Source organism: Apis florea, unplaced genomic scaffold (assembly GCF_048593485.1).
Source record: "Apis florea isolate Af1SG1 unplaced genomic scaffold, ASM4859348v1 contig_3493_pilon, whole genome shotgun sequence".
Taxonomy (NCBI): domain Eukaryota; kingdom Metazoa; phylum Arthropoda; class Insecta; order Hymenoptera; family Apidae; genus Apis; species Apis florea.
This window is the reverse complement of record NW_028256772.1, coordinates 2,946,997-2,970,175: the sequence shown is the minus strand read 5'-3', so window position 1 is coordinate 2,970,175 and position 23,179 is coordinate 2,946,997. Positions and strand designations below refer to the sequence as shown.

Sequence of the window (23,179 nt, the reverse complement as noted above, 5' to 3'; positions counted from 1 at the left end):
TACACATCTATTTAATTGTATATATAATTATATAATTTACGAATAAAATTAATGATAATTCTAAAGATATATGAGAAATTTTATTTTTCTTTTTTTTTTCTTCATAATATGATAGCTAATTATGATTCATATGAAATAAAACAAATTACCTTTTTTCTTATTGTTAAATTTTTTATCATTTTTATTTTTTTTTTAAATTTTGTTTTAAATCAATACATTTTTTTTTCTGTTCTTCTCTAAAATTTTTCACATATTTTCAAGAATGATTTTATTATTTTTAAAATCATTATATAATGTTATTACTAAAGTTTATAATTTAATACATAAGATTATTTATATAATAAAATTGAAATTAAATTTTTATGCAAATATTATTAATGTAATTCTAATGACTTCATAAAATTCGTAAAATTACCTATCTTATGTATAATTAAATATTTCATAAACAAAAAAAGCTTTTCATGCGCATAAAAAATTTGTCAATTATTCTCTTAACTAAATTTTCTTTCATAAAATATGATAAGAAATATGATAAGAAATTATGTTGTCTTCTGTATAAGAAGATAAACCTTTATTTAAATAAATCTTTATTTAAATTATATTGGGCATGGCTAGATAATAAAATAATATAAAAATTTTAGATTCTTTGCGAAATATAAAAATCGAATAATAAAATTTCTCTATAAAATTCTTAATTAATTTATTAGGCAAAGAAGAATTATTAAAATTAATAAGATTGCCGTTTCTCGAGCATATAAATTTTATAATATTATGAATATAGAGAAAAAACAAATAATGAAAGATAAAAATTGGAAGTAAAAATTGAGGATTTAACGCCATCTCTAGAGTGTCTTAAATAAAACATGTATAGGCAAGGAGATAATAAAACAGAGAGTAAGAATTGATCATCAGCGCCATTTTTTGAATATCAAAAACATCTTAGACATTATAAGGTAAGGTAGAGTAAAAATTAAAGAAACGGGGCCATCTTTTGAATATGTTGTCAGATATTATTGACATTCAAATGACGCTGATAATTATTATTTCTATTTCTTCTATATTTATTCTTCTTATCTATAGTAGAATATAATTGTTTTATTTAATTATATATAATTATTCTAGAGATGACGCTGATTGTTTAATTTTTATTTTATTTCTGCCTTTTTTTTATTTGTTTTCCTTCCGGATTCTATAATACATCGTGGATCATAGTTGTCACATATACCAACGAAAATAAACAGGCTGTATTGGCGGAGATTACAATTTTCTTTTTGGTGAGTAATTTTTGAATATCATACAAGTAAAAAGATTATGGATAGATATATAGATATATTTGATATATGCAGCTGATGTAATAATATTTTTAAAAATATATTGAATAATGATCCATACAAAGAATTAATTTTATTTCTCAAAAATATAAAAGAGATGACAAAAAAAGCCACTATACAAAATTAAAAGAAATAAAAAAATAGATTCCATTTGCGCATTGATATAAAAAGCTGTAAAATATTGATTTAAAAAAAACGAAGATTTTGATTAAATAAAGAATTTGAAGATTGAAAATGAGATGATTTGAAAAATGAGCCGAGACATGAGCGTTTTCAATGAACGTATAATTATATATAACCTATCTCAAGCTATCTACTAAAACTATACGAATAAAAGTATATTATTTTATATAATTGTGCATTTGATGACGCTATATGTTCGATCAATAAAACAGTACATATCTATAATATCTATTAATGGGCAGTCGATAAAGTAAATATTTATAATGTAGATGAATTATAATAATTCGTATATCTTTAAGATTAGGAATTATAAAGCAGAATAATCACAAATTAGATAATTAACTAATTATTTTATGGATTTTTATAGCCAAATTTGACTGCCAAGTTAGAAATTTGATACTGATTTCAGCTTTATTAAATGAATATGCAATAATATAGTTATTGAAGTATTAGCATTTAGATATTAGATATAAGAAATATGTATTTGTTTATTTTATGTCTATTATTTTTTATATATATTTTATACAATAATTTATATAGTTTTGCACTTTTTCTTATGCACGAATAAGCTGCCAGAACTTCCATAGGAAGCGCCGCATGTTTTACAAACATATGGTTTCTCTCCTGTATGTGTGAATATATGTTCTTTTAGATATTTATGTCGATAAAAACATTTGCCACAAATTTCACAAGAATAATTTGCTTCACCTGTATGCAATCTTAAATGATATTTTAAACCATTTGAAGAAGCAAAAGTTACACTACAATATTGACAAATAAATGGTTTATCGCCCGTATGAATTTTTTCATGTCTTTTGGTGTAACTAGGAATCACAAATCGTTTATCACAGTATCGACATGGATAAGACTTTACAGCATCATGTGATTTCAAATGAAATCGCAATCCAGATTTCGAAGCAAAAGTTTTGCTACAGATATCGCACAGATATAGCATTTTCATTGTATCATTACAAATTTTCACCTTTTCCGTGGAAATATTATCGCCGCTTTCCTTGGAAGTATTATCACCACTTTCCTTGGAAATATTATCGCTTTCCTTCTCTATGTATTTATGTTCATTATTAAAAAAATAAATTTGATCGATTATCTTATCTTTTTTTTTATTTTTTCCTTTTTCATCAAGATTTCGATCATCATTAAAAAATGGTGATATTGATTTCATCATTACCTTTTCTTTCACAATTTCATTATGAACAATTTTTGATTCAAAAATTTTTTTTCTTTCATATTGTGTATTTAATATAGAATTTTCACTTTTTCGTTCATTAAATGCTTGTTGATTCTTTTCCGAATCTTCGTTCAAATCGATTACATCAAGATTCGTACACATATTTGAATTAGCTTTAACATTGTAATCCTAAAATTACAATTTTTTTAATATTGTTCTTTTTGTTACAAAAAGAAAATTATCAGAAAAATCTAATTTTGAAAATAACTTATACTTATTCAAAGTAAATTGATAATCAAACTTACCAAAACAGTTTTGTAATCTGATATTTTAACAAGATCAAGTTTGTCCGAGATACACGATTCGTAATATGATCGCAAGAAATGTTCCGATTTTCTGCATTGTTCGCGAAACTCGAACGTAGCGGCTACCTTTTCCTCGCATTCGTGACATATCATCTTCGGTAGTCTGTCGTCTTCCAACTGATATGAAAAAAAAGATATATATATACACACACACATAAAAACATATTTACACATACATATAAAAAATTTGTTTTGAATTTAGAAGTAAAAAATAAAATGTGCAAGGAGAAAAAACAAAAAATTGCGAATTCGATTAAAAATCATAATATAAAGTATTAAGATTACTCACCGTAATAGGACAACAATCTCGAATACGAGAAACCAAGCATTTTGAGTTTTCTTTGTCGGTAAATATCGATATTAAATGATTTTCGACGCGAAGGCATAACCTACACATTTTGTTGAATGCGCAAGTTTCTGCGCCGCTCAATGAATGCTTCATTTTATTGTGTAATGTGTCCATTATTATCGTTTTTATTGTTTTTATTATTATTGTCTTGAAATTTTAATTATTTTCATGATTTTTATAATCAATTTATAATAATGTTATCTTTATATTAATATTTCTTTTCTTAATAATGCAAGTTACGAATTGTATACAATACTTGATTTCTCATATAATACCAACGTAATAAACTCTCGATGAGGGAAGGGAGACCACGTGTATAATTTAACCCTTTCGCTACGAGTATGTGCTCTCACTCCTACTAAAAGAATTTTTTATTTAAATCGATTTATCCGAATATAAAAGCTACTGATTATAATATTAAAAAATATTTTACAGAAAAAATTAATGATTTAAAAAGATATATAATTTAATATAGGAGATTTTTTCCTATATTAGGTTGAATCATAAAAGATATTTTAGAATTTAGATTATTTCCTTTTTTCGAATAGACTTTTAAATAAAATGAATATATAGCTGATAGCTATTTTTTATAAAAAAAAAAAACTAAATCACTTACGCCAGTGAGTTTAGATATAATACTAATCTTATAAAATTTAGCATATAAAAAACAAGAAAATAGCAATGTAAAATAATTTTGTTTATATTTTTTTTGTTTTTCATTTAGTAATTTTCACAAAATTCAAATTAAAATATTTTTTAAATTAATAGTTTTTCAGTAATCATTTAGTAATTTTTTTATAAAAAAAAAAAACCTTCATCATCTATACATATCTATATATACATAAATATAAATAAATATATACAAATTTGTCTTAGTGATCATTATTTTTTTAAAATTATAATTAGTACTAATTTGACAATCTTTTAACATACAGAAGAATATTCAATACTATTCGATTACCATCGTTTTTATTATAGTACATCTTTCGAAAGAGATACAGGAAATATACATACTTAATAACAAGAACGGATTAATTAATCGGAAAAGGATGTTGCTTGTGCACGAACAATATATCATGGAGAATGAATAATTGCATTCGGACGAGTTTAACATCTATTTTCGATAGGAAGTCTATTGAGCACATTACTCGTTGACGTATTCTTTCTTGCACATACATAATTATGGAATAGAATGATAACGATGAAAATGACAATACGAGACAATATCATAAATGATATTGCTTCAATGAGAACATCATTTAAATACATAATTTGAAGCCCGATACACGTTGCATAAAGATAAACAGGAGCAAAGGCAGATTTTTCACAATTGTGTCCACACATTATGACTATATATTTCTTGTTGGTTTGTTATTTGTTCGTATGTGAATATAATACTGGATCTCTAATACTGTGAAAAATATTAATATTAGACGTAAAATATTCCTGTTACGATCGATAAAATGTTTGTACTTCCTTATTATATCGAAAGGAAAAATTGTTCTAAAATGTAAAATTAAAAACGATCGTAAAAGCAGAAACACCCATAGATAAAAGAAAAGAAAATATAAACGATGGTAAAAAAAAAAAAAAAAAAAAATGACAAAAACGATGAGATTTAAAGAGAAAATTATATATAGAGAAAAATATTCAAAAAATAGAATAATAAATGTGTATGAAATTTTTTTACCAGATCACATGTATTTCGGGCAAAACTTTGCATTATCGATCGACAAGATTGATCAAAAAAAATGCTAGAGCCCAAAATTCCTAATAATCCATAGTTCCTAATAATTCCATAGTTTTGTTCGAATGATTGTCATTTTCTGTTTCTATGATAATACATATACGTATACTTGGATACACAAGATCTCAAGATTCGCTTTCTCGACAATGATTCAATGTATCGAGTTTACAATGTATATTATGTACGTTCAAATACTTTTGATAAATTACAATTTTGTTGAATAATTATCAAAAGATAATTCGTAAGAACACGAACACGTCATTCGTTTGTATCGACTTTTTCCTGTTCGTTTCTGATTGTCGACGATTGTCCAAGATTGCCTATAAGATTGTCCACGATTGTCCACGCATTATTTAACGATTTCTGTACGATCAGAATTGTGATCAAGCACAAACGTGAAATAATTCTTATCCCGAACACCTTAAGGACACTTTATTTTCTAGTGTCATATGATACTCCAGAAAAACAATCAGTCTCTGTTGCCTGCAAATACGTATTTATATTTTAAACACACACGCATTTTTCTCTTCCTTTTTTTTTTTTTTTTTTCTCTTCATTCTCTTATATCCACATCGATCGTACATATATTTGCGCATATACATACAAACATATACACACAAACATATACACATACGTACATACACTCCAAAATATAGAAATATCAATATATTATAACAATATATTTTTATAGGATTAAAAAAATTTTAAATACAATCGAGTAGAGGAAGTGTTGCCAAAGTATATAGTATAAGTATATATTTAAATTGTAATGCGCGCAAATGTACGCATTTGATATGTATATATGTATATCGAAATATATATATATATATATAGATATGACAGTTTTAAAATACATTCTTATGCAATTCCAATTTTAAAAAGTAACTTTGATATTCATATTCCATTTTGGTATCCATTCTCTCTATCAACTTGCAATACACAACTTATACATAAATATTCTAATTCTATATAACACGTCTTACCTCTTTCAAATATTTCTTATACGCATGTATATATTCTTTTATCATAAGTGGACATAATATATGTATATGCAATTGACATTAAATTTATTTTCTTTTAAAATTACCCATTGTCATTTCTTTCGATTGATTGATTTTCAATCAAAAAAATAAATAACTTTGACCATATTCATATTGATCATATTATGTTCTTTCTAAATTATTCTTTCCCTTTCTTTCTCTTTCTTTCTCTAGATTTAGACATTTAGAGAAAAGAATAAAAAATCTGAGATAATTATTTGTATTAAGATTGACTTGGAATTACACATCATACGTCAATACACATTTTATTGCAAAAATGCATGAGTAGAAATTTATAGAAAAAATAATAGAAAGAGATGGAAAAAGAAAGAAGCATTTTAACTTCATTAATTGTTCATAAAAGTTAGATATATATATATTTACAAATTATTCGTATGATATAATATATATATATATATATGTAACCTCATTGAAAATATTATTAAGATTGAAAACTTTTGTGACTGACTGTACACATGCACGTGTAGTCGATGTTAAAATAACAAAATTTAATGAGAATTCGTTTTTCTCTTTTTGATTAAGAATCATATATTCCCATTTTCCTATTATGTATTGCATTACTTTCATTTATTAGTCAATTCGTTGCAAATTGTTCCATAGACTACACGTGCAATTACACATGATGGTACACACGTGTATATACTTTTATACATGTTCATACTTTATTGGAATCTTGAATAATGACACAGATAATATAACTAATGTAATTTTTATGAGGTTAGGCCACTTTAAAAGGTCTCAAGTCGTTTGATTTCTTTACAAGAAATCAAAGTCCGTGCTCATTTATAGAAGTGATCTTCACCGATACATTTCAAGGTCCAATTTATTATGTATGTAAATAAGTGTAGTGGAATATATCTTAAGGACAAAAGTTATTTGTATATATACGTTCAATGCCGTTTCTGATTGGATGTTCTAGATGCCTCTGGATGGCCAAAAACCAATTGAATTATTTATTTTATATAAAATTTTAATTAATAATTATATATTTTATATAAAAAAAAATATTGGCTAAAATTTAGATTTGTTAAAAATAATTGACAAATTGCATTAAAAAGAAGCAAGTAATGTAAATTTGGCAAAATCAATTTCTTTTACTTTCATTAAACAGAGTATTAATAGTTGTTTTGTTAGTTTTATATTTATATTTATGAAATGTTTGTTTTGTTATTTTATGTAAATAAAAATTAAAATATATTTTTTTTGCACAATAATTGTTTATAATTATTCATATATAAATATAAAAGTAAACATTGCATATCAAATTCTTAAATAATATTAAATTAAGGACGGCAATATTATTTTTATACTTAGACGGCTAACGATGTAGGAACGGCACTGTATACTGTATACCATACAATTAGATGTATAGCATTGTAGCAATAATAATAAATGAAACAAATTACCATTTTATCGTTAACAGGAGATGGCTATAAAATTATTTTTTTTCGTTCCTCTATGTCTCCTTTTGTCGCACGGACGGTAACCAATTGTTCCTTACGTTGTTAATGTTAACGTAAATATCCTACGAAACTTGATCGTCGACGAAAGATTTAACCATCGAATTGTTTGTTGAAGAATTGATACTGTAACGAAACGAAAAATAACCGTATAATTACAACTATTATTAATTTTTTAAATAGATCAAGAAAAATATATATATATATAAATACAGATCAAACTATTGATCGATTAATCTAATTTTTCTTCGTCAATTAACGAAAAATCATCGAATATAATACGTGCACATGAAAAAAATAGCTGCGAAGCAGTTAATATTTATACATATTGATCTATATGTATATTCTACTATTGTTAATTTTAAAACATCCTATCTAGTGCTTTTTTTTTTATTTTTAAATATATATATTGAAATATTTTAAATTTTACTTTGTCTTTTAACTTCTGAGTAAGGTTCTAAAAGATCTTAACTGCACTTTTCAAGGATCTAGAATTTTAAAATTTACAAAATCTAGTTTTACAATATCTAATCTATTCTTTTTAACAAAAAAATGTTTAAAGAAAATGATAAAAATTTCAATTTTCATCTTGAAATGTTAGATAGGATATTTTACTTAAGAAGCAGTATTATAAAAAAAATTGGACAAACTAGTATACAAAATAGATGCAAATAACTAGAAAACAGGTTGGAAGGAATACAAGCAAGAGAGAGAGAGAGAAAGAGAAAGAGAGAGAAAGAAAGACAGAGAGAAGCTGGGAAAAGGCAGGATAAGCAAGGACCGCCTCTTTGCTATGAGAGAAAAAAAAAAAAAAAGATATATCTTTACTCGAAAAATTATTCAAAATGTAATCTAAATTTTGTTATAATCGTTTATAAAGCGAAAATCTAAAATATAATATGACGTTGATGTGCGTGTTTTCCTTTTCTTTCCTTTGCATTTCGTTCATTTCTTCTTCTTCTTCTTCTTCTTCTTTTTTTTTTTTTTCCGAAAGAAAGAAAAACACATCGTCGCGAGCGATTGTATTTAAAAAATCGTGTCTCGTTAAGAAAAATTTCATATCGTTAAAGAGAAAGAAAAGAGAGCATCGGCGACTTTGGATAAGCTAGTGAATATCCTTACACTGTGACGGAGGGTCAGTGGAAAGACTGTCCCGGTAGCTGGAGTAATGGAGAAAGTGTTGGTGGTTGTGGTGGTGGTTGTGGTGGTGGTGGTGGTGGTGGTGGTAGTCCATTGAGGTTGAGGCAGATGGGGGGTTGTTGTCTTACCATGCTGGAGCCAACCTGCTGCAGCAGTCCTTGCTGGGAAGACGTTGAAGAGACCGAAGGACGTCTCGAGCCTCGTATACTATTCATGCTCGAGCTAACCAGGTACGGAACACTGCTACTGGTAATCGGCATTCCACCCTATCGAATTTAACGAGATAATCGTATGCTCCTCCTTTTTTTTTTTTTTTTTTTTCAACAACTTTACGATTGTTGATCAATTTTTTCCCTCTTATCTTATTTACTATTTTTCTTTTTATCCATCGTAATAATTATTAAATTATAATATAATTTTTATATTATAATATGCGTTGTATAGAATAAGGAATGAAACAACGAGTCGAATTTTTCGAAGGAAAAAGATTAATTGATAAAAATGTAACGTAGATACAATACCAAGGGGGGCGATAAATTTATGTTAGACCCGCGTCGGTCTTGAGGACCAGTGCTCGAATGTCGTCGAATAGGTAATCCATCACCTGGTGTAGCACCCGGGGAACTTTCGCACGACGGTGCTACCCGTATTTTCGGTGTCATCAGAGTATTATCCGATAACCGTCTGCTCGTAAAAGTATTCGTCACTTTTAAGAAATTACTGTTATCGTTGTTCGATGATGAGAACCATCTGAACATGGCTGAATAGAAGAATGGCAAAATAAATAAATGGATTAAAATGGACATTGGAAAAAGAAAGGAAGAATATTTAGAAATCGCTTACTTATCATCGAGTTCTTTCTTGCCATGTTTTCAGCTGAAACTGTCGTCGACATCGAATCTATAACAAAGAGATCAGTTATCAAATGTATATCATTTTATATATTTATGCTTCATAAATTATTTTCTTACTCGTGCTATTTTTCCGAGCCATGTCTTCAGCCGAAGAAGTTTTACGTTGCTCGATACGTAGATTTGGTATATTAAAGGGGGCAACATACATATTGTCCGTACTGTGTTGATGTCGCAAACTTCGATACCGTTCCGGGCTCGACAATGACAAATTATCCAGCGTTAATTGATTCCTTTGATTCCTGATTTCAAAGGGACAAAAAGCAAGCAAACGAACACAACAGGAACAGAAACAAGAATACAACAAAAAGTTCAAAAGAAACGAAAAGAAAAAAGAAAATATAACGTTAAGAAACGTAAAAAAAAAAAAAAACGATTATTCATTCGATTATTCATCTCGTAAAATTTTGTATGTAAAATCTGTAACAATTTTGCTTCACCTTTCGATGTGATTCAGCATATCTTGTAACACTTTGAGAAGTAGCTCAAACTGCTCGAGATTCAATGCTGGGTTAATAGTTTGAGGTAGTAAAGAAGGCATTGCTCTAGTCGCCATCCAATTCACAGATAATCCATATTTTTTGTCATTTAACATCAATCTGTAAATTTCTGTAGAAATCGAATTGTAACTCCAATCCATCAGCAATAATAATTATATATTGTGTCTATATGTATACATACGTATGAATACACTCCATTTGAAAGTTACAAATCATTGTTTTCATGTTTTTATGTTTATAATACATTGCATATAATACAATACATATTAACATATCATGAGACACTATATGTTGGAAAGTTAATTCTAGAGAATACAATATAAAAAAAACATACAAAAAATGTCGAATAAATGCTTATCTATTAAGTTATAAGCAATTTAAATTAAATGAAATTTTTATATACTAATTTTTGCATTTGTTTTCATCTTTAGAATTGATCTTTTTAAGTATCCAATGAATATATCAATACTGTATAATATATGACTTTATATATGTATAGTATATAGTTTATTTATTTATACTTTATATTATATTTTATATTATTGTATAAGTATAATATACAACAATTTTAATATCGAATAAGATTGTAAGATCTTTTTATAGGAAGGTATGTATACGTGACATATAACGTAATAAGCATAAAAATGATACGTTACTTACTTACAACCCGAACGATTATCTCCGGTTCTTGAAGTTTTACATTGAACAATAATGGTAAAATACAATCGATGATTTTCTGCTTTTCCAAACGATTTAAAATACAGGGTATCACGTTCATAAGTATTCGGGAATCCACTAGATTTTTTTCAAATGCTTGAAGTAATTTTGGCAACACGATGTTTCGAACAGCCTCATCGTGTATGTAATCGGTCACATTAGACACGGCTACGAACGCTGCAGTCTACGAAACATTTTTCAACATATTTTTCACAACTTTGTGTATTTGTATTAGAACAGTGATAACTATTTTTCGTCTTAAAAATTTTTTTTTTACACGCGTGATATGATTGTAATTCATTCTTTCAATTTTTTGCATATCTACGTACCTGCACTTGAGTGGTTGAATTCTCAAAGGATGTATATAACATCGGAAGCACTTCGCTTTCTATATATTCTCGAGATGTTTTTTTTAATATCAAATGCAAATTTTCCAGCAACGTAACCGTTCCGTGAACCGATTTACGATTCGAGAAAAGCGATCTACACGATGATTCCACGAGTAAATTAATTGTACAATGTACGAACATAAATAAAAAAAAAAAAAAGAAGAAAAAGAGAGAACTCGTTAATTTTTCTATAACATCTTACCGTAACGATGGAAATACAATTTGATCGTATTCCTCTTGTGTACTATTTTGTACGATATAAAGTACTGGTTGTAATACAGCCGATTGAACTTCTTCACTTTCCAATTCAGTTTGCAGATACGTCCAAATATGTTGATACCAAAGTTTCTATAAATTCGAATACGCTTTCATCCTTGCATCGTATACAAAAATAAACGCTTATATTATCTTGTATATAAATATAATATTACCCTTGGTATATAAGGTAATATTCCTTTTAAAGTAGTTGTATAAAAATGCTCCTTTTGCAACGCATCTTTCATCTTACTGACGTCGAGAAATTGAAGCGCGTATACGGGTGGATCTCTGCAATAAAATAGCTCGAGATATTTTTTTTTTTCTTTTTTTGAAAAAGAAATGCGTAGAAAATATATAAAAGATATGTTAGAATAAAAATTGCATACTGAAAATATTTGATCATGGATAAAACTTGAATGGTTGGCCTCTTCTCTGGATCGATGTGTAAAAGTCGGGAAACAGCTTCTCGAAGAGGAAGAGGAACTAAAGGTAATATCACATGGACTTGTTCTTCGAGCTACGGAAATAAAGAAGGGGAATTAATTAAATATTATCTAAAATATTGAAAAGAAAAACGCGCAAAGATCACGTATAATAATATCGTGGAACATGGAATATGGCACAAAGAGAGATTTAGAAAATTCAGAATTTCATTAATGATCTGATTACTTACGTTTTCTACTTGTTTCAAATAGTCGGAACAGTTATGATTCGCTTGAATCAATGGCCGTCCTTGATTGAAAATTGCGCATATTGTCATACCAAAGCTATACATGTCGCTGTAGAAGCCCCCCTCTTTCTTTTGCTGTATTTCCGGTGCTATATATATACGAGATTGTTTAAATAATTGACAAATTGTGAAGAATCGAAAGAAAGATTAATGAATTTGAAGCTCAACCATTTTTATATTCTTACCTATGTAATCGAGATTCGGCTGCGTCATTTTCGACATGCGATTGGTCCAAGGTTGCAACGATATCATTGGCAATTCCTTCATTTTTTCTAGAAAAAATAAAAAAAGTATATTATAACGAATCGAATTCGAGATATTGAATGTCGAAAATTAAATTATTGTCATTTGCTTACCGATAAATTCGAGACCTGACAATTTCCAAGTGCCCCTTTTCGTAATTATTATGCTCGCGGGACAAACGTTCCTGTGAAGGACTTTGCGTGTTCCGTGAAGATAAAGTAAAGCCTCTGTGATCTAAGAAAAAAGAAAGAGAGAGAGAGAGAGAGAAAGGGAGAGAGAGAGAAAAAGAGAAAGAGAGATAGATAAAAAAGAAAAGAAAAATACAAGAGAGAAGGGAAAAAAGGAATCCATAGTCTAAAATAAATTTAATAGATATTTAATATAAAATCGATGAATTTCTCACCTGCAACAATCCATATTTGATCTCTATATCAAGTAACTCGTACTCTTTCGTAAATGGGGCACGATGACTAGGGGTTGAAGAAGTTTGTTTCGTTACGTTAGTTGACGATTGGCCAACGTTATTCGCCCGTTGCTCTTGATAGGCTAAAACATTCGCAAGACTAGCGAGAACTGGCTCGGACGCGAATGCTAAACTATCAGCGCACTCTTCGACCTTGTATGCCTAGACAGATAGACAAATTCTAGAACGATCACGCTTCGTATAGGAAATCAAAAATAAAAAGAAAAAAAAAGAGAAAAAAAAGTAGACATTTTACCTGCAGAATCTTTGGATGAGAAACTCGTTCCATTTGTCGTGCTCCGTTTCGTAAAATTTCCGTAACCGCTTCTTTCCGCTTCGGTTTGTGAAGTTTATCGACCGATCTTTTGTCAAAGAAAAATATCGAGACTTCCTAAAATGAAAGAGAAAGAGTTAATTTTAAGAATAATAAAATTTTTCACGAAATTTTGCACAATATTATTTTTTTTTTTTTTTTAGGAAAAAAAGAACATTAATATTAGCGGATAATAAATAAGGATATTGCATATTTTTTGAGAATAAAACTTTCGAGAATTATCCTTCGAGAAATTGAGAGATTGATTACGCGACGATAGAAGAAGAATAATTGTGGAAAATAAATCTCGAGAGTTTTACTTTTTTAAAATATATAATCACATCCTAAAAAGAAGAATTGGATAAAAAATGAAATATTACCTTTCGATCCGCTTTCGTGTATCCGTTGTATATACGCCAAGCGTTTTCGGGTCCTGCTGTAGCCGTTTGTTTGCCAACGTCGTACAAATTCTGAAGGGGATTAGGAAGTAGAACGCTCGGTGTCGAGCCACTACTTTTCGACTTGGCAAACATAACGACACTTATGTTAATCCTCAATGTTCATCGAATCACTTTCGATCGTATTAATCGCTTCTTTCAATTTCCCTTTTAATCGTCTTATCGGACGGACACACACCTGTTATACCTGATCAAGTATAAATCTTTCCTTAAATTGATACATTCTTCGATGATAACAATCATTATGATTCAATCGATCATTCTCATATTTCGTGTATATTTATATATATGCCAATATTTTCCCCAATTTCCCTATTCACGTCTTTTTTTTTCTTTCTCCCTTCTGAATTTGCGGCTCTACTTTCTCTTCTTCTCCTTACGCAACTCCTTATCGATTTACCACCTCATAGTACCTCCTCATAGGCAATCCTGTATACGTATGCTCCGCAACGAATGAGTATAATTCGAAGGATAAAAGCGGATCGGATCGAATAGGATCGCATCATTTTGAATCGTCGTAACAATCAGAAATAAATATATTTTTCGTTCGTTCATCTTCGAGTTAGATAAATATAAAAAAGTGTGAAAGATTTTCACCAAAGAAACAGAAGTGTTCTCGAGGTGTTTTAATTTACTTATTTTTTTTGTATTTTATGTTTTTTTTTCTTGTAATAATAGACGTTATATTTTTCATATAGATTTATCCAAAGTGTGAATAAATGAAAATGAGAAAAGATTCGTTCGAATTTTAATATTTATTTAAATTAAATTTCACCGGGTTTAAAGATCAAAAAATAAAAATAATTTTCACAATGATGTAATTTGTATGGTTTTGTATGATTGGAAAAATGGAAAAATTATTAGTGACAGTTTTATTTTTCGTTTCAAGAGATAATAGTGTTTAATTAATTAACGTTAGTTTTGATTTAGGATAAAAAATTTGTATCGATGATACGAAAGATTGATAGAAAAGAAATAGCGCGATATTTTTTTGAACGAAATATTCAAAACATCGCGAAAGTTATCAAAAACTATTAAAAATCTATGATTGATTTAATGAAGCTATCTAGAATCAACGATATCGAACGGATTGTTTAAAATGTGATCTCACGATCTTTTAATTCTAATCAGGAATCAATATCGATATACGTAAAGCGAGAAATTTAAGAATGGTATATCGATGCCATATTCATCGAGATTATCCATCCAGATGACTATGCTCAATTGAAACTTGATTCATTTAACACAAATCCACAGAGAACTCGATCGATTCGAATATGTATAATCCATGCATTGCAATTATTCAAAGATAGCAAACAGCAGTTTATCACTTATGACAAATAATCGCCTACGAATAATTTGCTATCCTTCGTTGAATAATATAACAAATTATTAGATACCAACGATAACCAGTAACGTATTAATGAAATTATGATAAAACAGTAAATGAAAAAAAAATGAAACTCGAATACAAGGAGAAGATTAGATAAAGTAAAAAATGAAAAGGAAAGTAAAGAAAAAAACGAGAAGGAAGGATAAGACAAGAATATAGATGCATCTAGAATGAAAAAGACAAAGAGAGTATAGTGAAGAAGAGAGAGAGAGAAAACAAGAGGAAATAATGGAAAAAAGATTGGTAAAGGAGACGAAGAAAAAAATGCAGAACTGTTGAAAGTTCAGAATGGCTCACCTGTTGCCGACGACAACGGGAATAGAAGCACTATAAGCATGAAGAAACCGAAAGAAGGATAATGCGCGATGCGCGATGGTTCGGAGCACGCGCGCACCGCGCGAGGATCGCGCGAGGAATCCAAAGGAACAAGTAGGGTACGATTGACACGCGGCTGCATCACCATTCGATACGAATTGTCACACACCTTTTGATAATCAAAATTTCTTTTCTTCAAACTGTCACTTAAATATCTCCACTAACATTGAACAACTCACTAACCATCATGCCATAAACACTTTGATCGTTCGTTTTCTACATTCGAAAATCAACGTATCTCTATTTCTTCCTTTCTTCCGTCGTCTAATCCACGTTTTTATTTTCCTTCTTTTCCCTGTTCTTTCATTCGGCGTCTTCGCTAACGTATCTGACACTTGATACGTACTAAACGTTGTTATTGCTGTTGTTTTCGTTACTCTCGTACTCGCGTCTATTTTCGTCTTTGTTCTTGTTCTTATCCTTGTTCTTGTTCTTATTCCCGATACTATTTCCGTCTTTGTTTTCGAGTATTTGTCGGGTTAATTAATAATAACGATAATGATGTAAGGTGGTATTATCGTTGCAATAATTGACAACGTTATAAAACTTTCGTCTTCGTTTTCGATCTCTTTTTTATTCTCGATGATGAACGTTGTGCGAATTAACGTTGGTATATTCGATAGAAGAGCGAGAAAGTCGCAAGGAAATGATAAAAAGACGCATGCGCGTCCTCCGATCCCGGCTATGGCTTTGGCTACGACCTCGACTCCAGCTTGGTTCCGGCTCTGGCCAGGGTGTAGGTCTCTGCCTGGAAATTATAGGTCTGGGCTGCAGGTAGCTGCGGCTGCGGGTCACGGGACAGCGGATAGGGGTTAGGGGATGCCATACTTTGGTCTAAAAGTAGGGAGAATTAACTGGGAGAGGTAGGGGTTACCCCATCGCAACTTACAGATTACGGATTACCAATTATGGATTACAATTCACGAATGTGGTGGGACGGGAAAACGAGAAGAACAAACGACAGAAACAGGAAGCGTGGGATTGAAAAAGGTGAAGAGAAGGTGAAAATAGGTCAAATTAATTCTTATGTATATGCATAATATGTATATACATATGTATATATGTATACACACATTTATATATATATTTATACATGACTAATTCCTCTATGTATGTATATTACAGATTTCCTTATTGATTAAATGATTATAAATTCATGTCAAATTATTAATCAAATATATTTTCTGTTAAAAAATACTACTTAATTTTCTTTTTTTCTATAACTTAAGTGAAAATAATATATTTTTTGATTTTTGAAAATGTTTGATTAAAGTTGTCGCTTTTATCAATCTTTTTTTTTTTCAACTATTTATCAACTAAGTTTTTAATTATTTGATCAATGTTGTAAATCGAAATAAATATATGTGATCAAACATCATATATATATATATATATATATATATATATATATATATATATATATATATATATTTACGCATAAAAAAATGTATGATATTGTAATTTAAATCACTTTCAAGAAATTTATATTTGTAATTATTTTATAAAATATTTGTAATTTAAATAATTTTTTAAATAAAGTAATTTTAATTTTAAATTTATAGAAAGAAAAAAAATTTATGGAAAATTTATATCAAGAAAAATATAAAAATCTTTTTTATTTTTAGTGTTTATTATGTTACTTAATATTTTTGTTTTATCGATAGAATCAATGATATACACATAATTTATTTATTTTTTCTCTTTACTTACCATTTTTATGCTCTTTGTTAAAATCGATTTTAAAATGATCGATAATATATGACATATTTAATCGTCTTCAGAATTTTATATCTATATATTTATAACATATAAAGTTTCATATTTATAGCATTCACAGATGTATTCCGAGTTAATTAATTATAATTAATTTCCTAACGTCGTTATTTCGACATTTGAAAACGACATTTAAATACATTTTAAGCGCGCCTTCTTCTTTCATCCTTCTCACTCGTTTTTGAGTTTTGTTTTTTTTCGGTTTTCATTCTTCATTCTTTCACTGAATTTTGGAACATATATGTCCTTATTATTCGATACACAACACAACTTTAATCTATTATTTTTTTAATAATTAACTCTTTTATATTGCAAGATATCACGATCCATTTTCTTCTCCCCTCTACACGCAAAATTCTCACGCGCTCTCTCCGTTCCTGTCATCGTCTGTTTCAACTGTCATAGTCACTGCACTAACGCCATCAACCCTTGGACGTTTTCCTTGTTTGCTTTTAAACGGTAAATAAGATTTATTTGTTCGCTGCATGGGAGGCATTAATTCACGGAATATGGATATCGAGCACGATCCAGGGCTCGCTGCTGTCTTGCAATATTTGATACGCAGGTTAGTTCAATGTTATCTCGTAGGGAAAGGTTTAATATCGTGTAGATCATTCCTATGAACGTGTGTATACGTATGCCTGTTGATAGAAAGAGATCGAAAAAATTTAGATACTAAAAAGAAAAGAGATGGTAAACGAATGACAGAAAGGTAGAGAGAGAAAGAACGAATGAGCAAGAACAGGAGGAATTCTAACCTCTTTGTAAAATTTGTTGTTTATTAAATATCTCGATAGATACGTGATAATTTGCTTTTTCAAACATTAGTTTCCTTCAAGAAAATCGTTTACTTTTATTGTATTTTTTCGTTTTGCCAAAATACTGTGATACTTTAATCTATTTTGTATTTTTCGATAACCTAACCTTCTTTCTCACCTTCCCTTGTCGACTTCATCATTACAAAATCGAAATTAATATTTTCCGTTTTGAATATTGCAGCGGTCAACTGAATATCATATCTTCGGATCATGACGACTCGGACGAAGAATATGCTGCAAATTCACAACCTCCAAGAATTACGTCTGTGCCAAATACATCCAGACTAGATGTTTGTCATTTATAAATATATGGAAGATTTATTTTTAGTTATTCCTTAATATGCTATTTTGTTGTTTTTTTCCTTTTTAGAAAAGTGAAATAAGTCTTGCCACAAAACAAGCATGCGGATTTATAGATAACATTGATAAACGTAATTTGTCTGTGACATCAATGATTCAAAAAAGAGCTCTAGGCCCAAGTTTTAGTACAGGAGAAAGGTGCAGAATAAGTAGTAATTTTTTACCAAATAAAATGCATCAAGTTGCTAAATATAGTACCAAAGCATTTTGTGGTTCTTATTCTAAAGATGGAAGATTTTTCTTAACTGCCAGTCAAGGCAAGTCTTTTTTTTTTTTTATATTCAAAAATTATTATTTATTATGGCTTTAATTTTTTATATGATTTATCAAATATTTTGGCAGATAAATTTTTACGTCTTTATCGAACACATGATGGAGATTTTGTACAATTCAAAACTATTCCTGCACGAGATGTGGGTTGGAGTATTTTAGACACAGCATTTAGTCCTGATGGCAATTATATTGTTTATTCTAGTTGGTCAGAATGTTGTAAGTATATGTATATTGTTGAAAGTAACATGAATTAATTGTAAACTTGCTTTTTTTAATTTTCCTTTTTCCTTTCCAGTATATCTATGTCCTGTTTATGGAGATTCAAGTGCACAAGAATCATTGTCATTGTGTCCAGAAGATCGAAGATTTTGTGTATTTTCTCTCGTATTCTCCAGTGACGGCCGAGAAATTTTAGGTGGAGCAAATGATGGTTATCTTTATGTTTACGATCGAGAATGTCATCAACGGGCTTTTAGAGTATGTATACAAATATTCTTTTGATATTTAGTATTTCATCACTTATTACCTACTTATTTTTTTTTTTATAGATCGAAGGTCATGATAATGATGTAAATACAGTTGCTTTTGCAGATAATACTTCTCAAATCTTGTACAGTGCTGGTGATGATGGTCTTTGTAAAGTATTTATCATTTATTTATATAATGATTATTATTGATATATGTTATAATATATATATCCATAAATATTTTTTTATTTTTTAATTTCTTTATTTTGTGTTTTTCTCAGGTTTGGGACAGAAGGACTTTAAATGAAACTGATCCACATCCTGTTGGAGTATTAGCTGGTCATATGGATGGTATAACGTATATCGATCCGCGTGGTGATGGTCGTTATTTAATAACCAATAGTAAAGATCAGACAATTAAATTATGGGATGTTCGTGCGTTTTCTGATCATAATGGTGAACAAAATACACGTAAAGCTGTTGCGAATCAAAATTGGGATTACCGATGGCAACGAGTACCAAAGCGATGTCAGTAATAACAAAATCAATGATATTTTTTTCGTTCCGCATTTAAGTATACTTAATATTATTTATATCTCAATTAAACAAATAAATCTTTTTCTTTATAATAGTGCACAAAGCAAGAAATATGTTGGAAGGTGATACTAGCATCATGACCTATCGTGGTCATTCCGTTCTTCAAACTTTAATACGTTGTCATTTTTCACCTTCGTCTATTACCGGTCAAAGGTATATCTATACTGGATGTGCCGCAGGACGAGTAATAAGTAAGTTTTTATTTTATTTGTATCAAAATTAAATTTATATATTACGATAAATTTATTAACCATTTTGAATCCACTTTTCAGTATATGATGTCTTAACAGGTAGGATAGTTAGTAGTTTAGTAGGACACAAAGGATGTGTACGTGATGTTAGTTGGCATCCATTCCATCAGGAAATCGTTTCCACGTCTGTAAGTATTATATATATATATATATAAGAATTTTTTGAAAGAATTATATTTAAATGTAAAATTATTATAATTAATAACATTTACGTATGATAATAAATTTATTTCAGTGGGATGGTGCCATTGTTAGTTGGCGATATGCTGGGAAGACTGCACTTGATAATTCTGATTCGGAAGAAGAAACTGATGCAGAATCACCTCCGCGTACTTTAAGAAGAAGTCAACGAATAGCTGCTCAAAGAGCTAAACACGCAGCAGCGTGTTGAGTCTCGTAGATTTTAACCGGGAAACTGAATGTTCTCGGCAATTCAGTCTTTTCGTTCCTACGAGGAAAAAGTTAACAATGCCTAGTGTTTGCGGCAGAAAAGTTTTACATCGGTGACTGTTAATCATCGAAATTCAGGAGACTAACTTTTTCTACAAGACTGAGTTTTTATTGAATACGCACCTCTATAGAATCAATGCTGCCATTCTGGTCGGTATAATATAATGCGTTATCAAAACTATACGCATATTGGTAACGAAATAAGAAAGACGAGGTACAACAGCACCGACTATACAATTCATTCTCGTGGAGCCGAATTTGTTTTTACTCAATATTTAACTATCTTTTTCATATTAAATCTGAATGGAGGAAAACGCGTTATTATTTCGTACTATAAAGTGCATAACACATTAAACAAAATATATGTATATTATATAAATATATGGTATACATACATATATATGTATATATGTGTGTATATTACTATTACTGTGAATTAGAAAGACTTTTTTGACACGAAACGAAGATCTTTCTCCGTCACTTTGTTTCTTTTATTCTTCTATCTTTTACTCCTTATTTTCCTTCGTATTCCTTTCCCAATATCTATCTATCACATTTTTTTATTTTAATTTTAAAAGAGAAATATCTTCGATTCATATCGTATCATAGCACTAAATTATCTATAAATTTTTGTTTCAATCTCTGTTTTTTGAAAATAATTTTACAAAAATATATGCTCAATCCAATATTTTTTGTTAAAAAAAAATTATTTTTCCTCCGTGTAATTTTTTGTATGAATAAAAATATATATAATTTTACAAATAATAAGAGGATATGGGAACTATAAACGAGAATGAAGTAGATTAATAAAAGAAAAAGATGGAACGAATCTGTGGTTTTTACAAGATAAGTTTGTTTTTCCAAACTGACCAAGTGCGAAAAGGACGTCATGTGTACATTTTTCGATGTACGTATTTTATTAGGTATGTTTAAATGTTGCATACGAACTCCCAAAAATGTACAGATATACATAAATATATAGAAACATTACATTACAATTAAACACAAACACATACACATACACATACATACACACACGTACAGGGTGTTGTTGACAGCAAAACAGATTTACACTTACGCGCGTGTATATATTTATATATACATACATAATGTTATATTAAACATGTATACTAATAAATTACTAGAAAATAATATAGTTTTTATATTTTGTATAATTGTATTCCCAAATAACTACAATTCTATTTAATACTTAATATTGCATTATTTTAAATTAGAAAAAATAATATTAAATGGAAAAATTATCATAGAAAAAAAAAAAAGATATAATTTATTTGATTAATCATAAACATTTGTTATTTTTATTGCTTATATTATTGCTCATTTATTAAAATTAATTAGTAATTTAATATGATTTTATTTATTATGAACAATCTTTTTATATAATTTCATGAATTTTATTATAAATTTAAATAATAAATGAATATATATTTAATAAAATAATATAAATTTTTTTTTTATTTTTTTATTTTTATATATAATATATAATAATATCTATATATTAGAATATTTACTAGTAGTAGTTTTACTAATATCTAATCATTATGTAATATTAAATATACTTACTTAAAAGCTAGATTAATTATGAATTCTGCAACATAAGATTTCTTAGCTGATAAATAAAGCAATTAAAATGTTTTTCTTATTTTATTTTACTATGATATACTATAATATACTATGTTTGGATATCTTATTTATGATCATCTTAAATCTATCTCTTTCATTTTTTATGATAGGGAAAAGTTTTTTATTCGAAAAGATAATATTCATAACATTAATATATTTTTTTCATCGCCAATATGATAGCTCAACATAAGAAAGAAAAATTTAATGACTTATAATAATATGATATGATGTAAACAGTAAATTAGTATGTACAAGAATAAAGTTTTGCAGATTTTAAAGGAAACCATAAAAGATTTTCAACCTTCCTTTCTCAACCATTTATAGCCGTCAAATGCATATTTGGAAGCCAAACAAAAGGCTGACTATGAACACTGCATTGTGCATAAGATTTCTTATCTATGCCTTACAATTAGTGTATAATTGTATTGTGTTTTGTGATTACTTTTTGCAATTAAATTTTACCATAGATATATTGATGTATCTATTTAATTCACTGTTGTATTTTTCTTTTTATTTATTTATTTTTTTTTTCTCTTTATCTATTTCTGTAACAACAAAACTGTCTTCGTTGTTCTTTTTTTTTTTCTTTTTGAATATTTTCGTTCTTATAGCTTCTTTTTTAAATAATGGACGAGATAACAGGTGGACGTAGATTAGATTTCCTTTACATAAAATTGAGCAAAAATAGAAAATATAACTGCTGAAAATGAATTTTTATCTTTATGAAATAATAAAATAGATTTATACGATGGATAATATATGATTTCTAATTTGAAAAGAGATTGATATAAATATATATATTTGAAAGAAAATTTAAGAGATAATTTTAGGACGAATATAAAAGATAATATACAGAAATATCGGCTGATGTTTATTTATTAAGTTACAAACAATTTAATTTTTTACTAGATGAAATTGCTTATAATTCAACAAATAAGTCTCGATCGATATTTTTGCGTATCAACTTTGTT

At 28.4% G+C, this 23,179-nt stretch overlaps 3 protein-coding genes and 1 long non-coding RNA gene across 7 annotated transcripts; 1 reads left to right on the top strand and 3 right to left on the bottom strand.

Annotated features, from left to right (window-relative positions):
* Positions 1-1,595: 1,595 nt before the first annotated feature.
* On the bottom strand, positions 1,596-3,745 carry LOC100872489 (uncharacterized). The gene is made up of 3 exons (XM_031916375.2): positions 3,358-3,745; positions 3,009-3,185; positions 1,596-2,892 (listed from the first exon to the last, which is right to left on the bottom strand). The coding sequence occupies exons 1-3, from the start codon at positions 3,529-3,531 to the stop codon at positions 2,047-2,049; spliced, it is 1,197 nt and encodes a 398-aa protein (XP_031772235.2). The 5' UTR covers positions 3,532-3,745; the 3' UTR covers positions 1,596-2,046.
* A 624-nt stretch (positions 3,746-4,369) lies between these two features.
* bma (SCY1-like protein bma) lies at positions 4,370-14,009 on the bottom strand. Of its 3 annotated transcripts, XR_015293485.1 has the most exons (19): positions 13,730-14,009; positions 13,293-13,427; positions 12,977-13,198; positions 12,687-12,807; positions 12,516-12,602; positions 12,274-12,419; positions 11,987-12,117; positions 11,774-11,888; positions 11,545-11,690; positions 11,283-11,436; positions 10,897-11,137; positions 10,177-10,345; positions 9,797-9,978; positions 9,669-9,725; positions 9,347-9,585; positions 8,808-9,091; positions 7,632-7,811; positions 5,108-5,647; positions 4,370-4,828 (listed from the first exon to the last, which is right to left on the bottom strand). XR_015293485.1 is itself a non-coding variant. In XM_012486299.3 (17 exons), exons 1-16 carry the CDS (start codon positions 13,880-13,882, stop codon positions 8,822-8,824), a joined length of 2,568 nt encoding a protein of 855 aa, XP_012341753.2. In that variant the 5' UTR covers positions 13,883-14,009; the 3' UTR covers positions 7,296-7,811; positions 8,808-8,821. The 3 variants fall into 3 exon arrangements, 1 of the variants encoding a protein (XP_012341753.2); XR_004224811.2 differs by having other exon boundaries at positions 4,370-5,647; positions 8,954-9,091; XM_012486299.3 differs by lacking the exons at positions 4,370-4,828; positions 5,108-5,647 and having other exon boundaries at positions 7,296-7,811.
* A 3,632-nt stretch (positions 14,010-17,641) lies between these two features.
* Positions 17,642-21,716, top strand: LOC100870465 (DDB1- and CUL4-associated factor 11). The gene is made up of 10 exons (XM_012486303.3): positions 17,642-17,913; positions 18,348-18,456; positions 18,537-18,783; positions 18,869-19,015; positions 19,095-19,276; positions 19,348-19,440; positions 19,548-19,794; positions 19,899-20,054; positions 20,136-20,242; positions 20,350-21,716. Exons 1-10 carry the CDS (start codon positions 17,834-17,836, stop codon positions 20,503-20,505), a joined length of 1,524 nt encoding a protein of 507 aa, XP_012341757.1. The 5' UTR covers positions 17,642-17,833; the 3' UTR covers positions 20,506-21,716.
* On the bottom strand, positions 17,853-18,496 carry LOC147656941 (uncharacterized). Of its 2 annotated transcripts, none has more exons than XR_015293486.1 (3): positions 18,285-18,496; positions 18,107-18,180; positions 17,853-17,989 (listed from the first exon to the last, which is right to left on the bottom strand). It is a non-coding gene; the product is annotated as an uncharacterized LOC147656941 (long non-coding RNA). The 2 variants fall into 2 exon arrangements; XR_015293487.1 differs by having other exon boundaries at positions 17,854-17,989; positions 18,273-18,404.
* Positions 21,717-23,179: the final 1,463 nt, after the last annotated feature.